General features: G+C 36.6%; 1 protein-coding gene across 1 annotated transcript; it reads right to left on the bottom strand.

Annotated features, from left to right (window-relative positions):
• Positions 1 to 2,026: 2,026 nt before the first annotated feature.
• Positions 2,027 to 3,724, bottom strand: LOC110115321 (transcription factor MYB61-like). Its single transcript, XM_020848524.2, has 3 exons — positions 3,530 to 3,724; positions 3,316 to 3,445; positions 2,027 to 3,222 (listed from the first exon to the last, which is right to left on the bottom strand). The coding sequence occupies exons 1-3, from the start codon at positions 3,660 to 3,662 to the stop codon at positions 2,256 to 2,258; spliced, it is 1,230 nt and encodes a 409-aa protein (XP_020704183.2). The 5' UTR covers positions 3,663 to 3,724; the 3' UTR covers positions 2,027 to 2,255.
• Between the last annotated feature and the right edge of the window lie 269 nt (positions 3,725 to 3,993).

Raw genomic sequence — 3,993 nt, forward strand, 5'->3', positions numbered from 1 at the left:
TACACTACAAGAAATTTATCAAATACTGGTTGTATTTAAGGCGGTCAGATGACTATCGGAAATATATTAAAAAGAGATGTGTATATTGCAGATTTAAAGTATGGCTTCATCATAGTGAAGCACTGCAAGTTGTCTTAAATTTATTTTGCTTCTTTTAAAAGATAATGACTTAATCATCTCTCCCTAAGTGGCCTTATTCAAAAGCAAAAGCACATAGCCTAATTATGAGCACATCAAATCTCTTATGACAGTTTAGTTTATTTGGCAGTTTATCAGTAAAAGCTTCTGCCACTAATTTAGTCATTTGATTCTTTCATTCAATTGAATGTTGAATCTCATGATGAATCCATGAAGGTGCATGGTTGGGCCATTCAACTGATCAATTTTTGTTATTGAAGAGATGTTTTGCTATGCAGGAGAGGAAAGAAAGTTATGTTCTTATTGTATTTTTCTTTACTGTTCCTCCGTTTTGGCTGTAAATAGGCTTGTATATATTGTGAATAATAAAAGAAAGAGGAATCAAATTCTCTCTGTCTCTCTCTCTCCCTCCCTCTGTAGTTTTCTCGAGTGCTAACAGAGCTTATTTTCATGATGATCCATCTATTGCTTTGTTATGAAAATCAAATTGTGGTTTTCATTACAGAATATTATTTATCAAGACTTCACCAAGAACATTAAGACTGATTGTTTTTTTTCCTTCTTTTCGCGTTCTGTTTATTGCTTCTTGAGAATACACAGCCAATATCTTCACCAAATCGTTAATGAAAGTTTCAAACCCTGTTAACATTTTCTGTACACCTCTTCTAAGTTTTAGGCAAATATTATCATATATCTATACATATATTGTGTGAGTGAAAGATCTTTATCATTACTTTGCGAGATTTTCTTTTTAATATGTGGCAGTTCATTAATGTGTTTTTTTTTTCTCTTTCTTGTTCTCACCCTTTGCCTACAAATAAGCTTGTAAATGTTGTAAAAAGAACTCAAGAAATATAGATTAATTTATCTCTCTACTTTTATCATTATTTGCAGAGCAAAAATGGGGATGAGGGAGGAAATGAGCTATTTTGTCATCAAATATACATCATAATATAGAAATACTAGTTATTGCTATTCATTTATAGACTTAAGCTTTTATGTTCATAATTACTTTTATCATGAATGCCCCTTGGTCAATTTTAATCCTTTTGGTTGAGTCACCCTAAACCAACTTTTCTAAGCATGTGAAATAGAGGGGACACCCACTTCATTTGAACTTTCATACTAATATTCTCTTTAATTATCAGAATAAAGGGAAAGAAGCATTCCACAAAAGAAATGTTCTAGATGATGTCCCCTCCATCAAGTTCGATCACAATCTTAAAGCAGCAAAATACAAGATTAAAACCCAATATTGGAAAGCTTGTCAAATTTAATCACCTTTGTTTGCAAGTTTTTTTCATCCCTTCCTTGCTTTATAGAGCAAAGTGGGACTTAAGATAGCTCCTTGACAAAAAGTTGGTTGGATTTCATATCTTATGCTGAAAAAGATATTTGAGAGTCACTTTCTTATTAGTAATAGGTAAAGAAAATATATCCTTGTTTACTTTATATGATCTATTCTTTCTCTGGTAGTAAGGAGTGAAGAAACGATTCATGTAGCTTTCAATGTAGTGAACTTGTCCTGAAAAGTACATAATCAGTATATAGTATGAAGTAGCCTTCATAGGAACAGAATGTTGACTGCTTCTGAAAGCCTGCAGCAGCTGTGATATGTGGCTTGAAACTTTACCTTTCAAATGTGTGGCTATCTTATATCATAAGGATAAAAGTGAAGAAAAAGGACTAAAGGCAGAGAAATTGATGGTTTTCAACAAAAACAATCATAAATATGTTTGCTAGTTGCAGAGAAATTTAAACAAAAAAGAAAAGAAAGGGGAAAAAAAGGACATTTAAACAAGCTTTATTCTGCAATGTTCCACAACTTTCTGCAGAGCGCAGAGGAAGCGTTGAACCTGCCACTGCTCAAATCATAGAGATCAGACAATAGATAAGAGGAGTTCTTTTCAGTATCATAAGGCCTATATACATGAGAAAAATCATATGGTACACACACATTCAATGATTGAAGAATCAGAACAGAAACCAGCCTTCTTATTCTCTTATACTCATGTACTCCTTCCTGCCTTTGCAAATTGAAAATTCTGTTGAAAAAGTTTTTACTTTTGTATCTTTCTTTCTCCAACTCTATATAATCATGGTTATCTTTGAAACGGCTATATCTGACCAAACAATGTAGAAATCCTCTGATATTCCTTACCATATAAATCTGAAGCCTGCTGCTGTGGCTGCTGGTGATGTTGCTGATGCTGTGGTTGCGGGTTCTGATGCCAAAGGCCCAGCCCTTCGATGCCGAAATGGCTTTCTGAGTTTGCTTCGCTGCCATATAATGGCTGGTTTTGGCTATGGAGAACTGAAGAAACTGGGAAATTTCCCTGAAGGTACTCTGACCATTTGAGGTCCTCAGGGTCACCTTGTAAATGGATTTGAGTTTCTTTCTCTGCTGTCAAATCTGGCCATGACAGCAAGCCACTGTCAAAGAAGGAACTGCTGCTGCTGCTTCCACTGCTGCATCTGCTTGGATTAACAACTTCCAAATATGGGAAAACTGGAGCACCAGTATAGGATGGAGGAAGGCAGCTGGAAGACAGATCAACAGAAGACTTAAAGTCAATTGAATTTGAGAGAATTGAACTCGAAATTGATGGCCCCATTGTTGATATTGAAGTGCAGCTCAATTCTGGATTCATATCGAACACCCTGCAGTTCTGGTTAAAACAGAGAAAAGGATTTGGGTTCGATGGTAAGCTAGATGTGGAACTACCATAGTTAAGCTGAGGGACAGTGAAGCAAGCCATGGAATTTGATGAAGATCGAAGGCAGGTGGTCGAGTTATCAATGAAGAACTCTTTAGCTGCAATGGAATTTTTGTCAACTGATTGCATCAGAGATGGAGCAGGTTGAGGCACTGTGTGCTTAAGGCTATCACCGGTGTACAATATAGAATTCCTTTCACTGCTTGTAGAAACCTTATTCTCTTCAGGATTTTCAGCCTCTGAGAGAGACTTGTGTGTGCTGGGGTCAATGCCTCTCTGCCTCAGCTTCTTCTTGATGCAGGAGTTCCATAAGTTCTTGATCTCATTGTCTGTTCTCCCAGGTAACTGTGCTGCAATCTGAGACCATCTGATAAAAAAAAAGTTATTATAAAATATCATGTCAGAACTTTTTCAACTAAACAAGAAACAGAAAGAATATAAAGTATAAAATTAAAAGGACCTGTTTCCAAGAACTGCATGGAGTTCAATGATGAGGTTCTCCTCTTGCTGTGAAAATGTGCCTCTTTTGAGATCAGGTCTCAGGTAGTTTATCCACCTAAGCCTGCAGCTCTTTCCACATCTCTGCAGACCTGAATTGTGTTCCAATTTCATTTAGAATGTAGATAAAAAACAAACTTTTAGCTATCATTCAATGCTTATAGTTATATATTTACCTGCTAGCTTGGGGACAGAGCTCCAACAACCATGTCCATGCTTAGTGATGTGCTTAAGAAGCTTCTCATCTTCTTCAGGAGACCACAAGCCTTTCCTTAGCTTCTGCTTATGGCAGCAGGAGTGCCTTCCCATGCCTTTCAATGCCAATTGGACTATAGAAATTGTTCTGAAACCTTATTATGAAACAAGTTGAGTGGAAGAATGGAGAGAAGGCTGAGTGGATGAAGAAGAGAAGTGGGGAAGGAGAGGCAGAATGAGGAGAAGAGGAATGAGCTTAAAAGGTGATGGGAGGGGTCACAATCAAGTGGGTGTGATTTGAGCTGAGGTATTTTTTCCCTCCTATTTCTTTCAATCTCTCTCACTTTTCTACTTTTCTTTAGAGGGTTGGGAGAGGGAGAGATTTATCATCTTAGCTGCAAATGTCTAATCACCCTCTTCTGAATTAATGTATGTTACAGAAAAG

This window comes from Dendrobium catenatum, unplaced genomic scaffold (genome assembly GCF_001605985.2).
Source record: "Dendrobium catenatum unplaced genomic scaffold, ASM160598v2 original_scaffold_206617, whole genome shotgun sequence".
In the NCBI taxonomy this organism is placed as follows: domain Eukaryota; kingdom Viridiplantae; phylum Streptophyta; class Magnoliopsida; order Asparagales; family Orchidaceae; genus Dendrobium; species Dendrobium catenatum.

Coding starts and splice junctions, on each gene's coding strand:
- LOC110115321 (XM_020848524.2), bottom strand. CDS start 3,662: ATGGGAAGGCACTCCTGCTGCCATAAGCAGAAGCTAAGGAAAGGCTTG. Junction 3,446..3,529: donor CTCTGTCCCCAAGCTAGCAG/GTAAATATATAA, acceptor AACACAATTCAG/GTCTGCAGAGATGTGGAAAG. Junction 3,223..3,315: donor CATGCAGTTCTTGGAAACAG/GTCCTTTTAATT, acceptor TTTTTTTATCAG/ATGGTCTCAGATTGCAGCAC.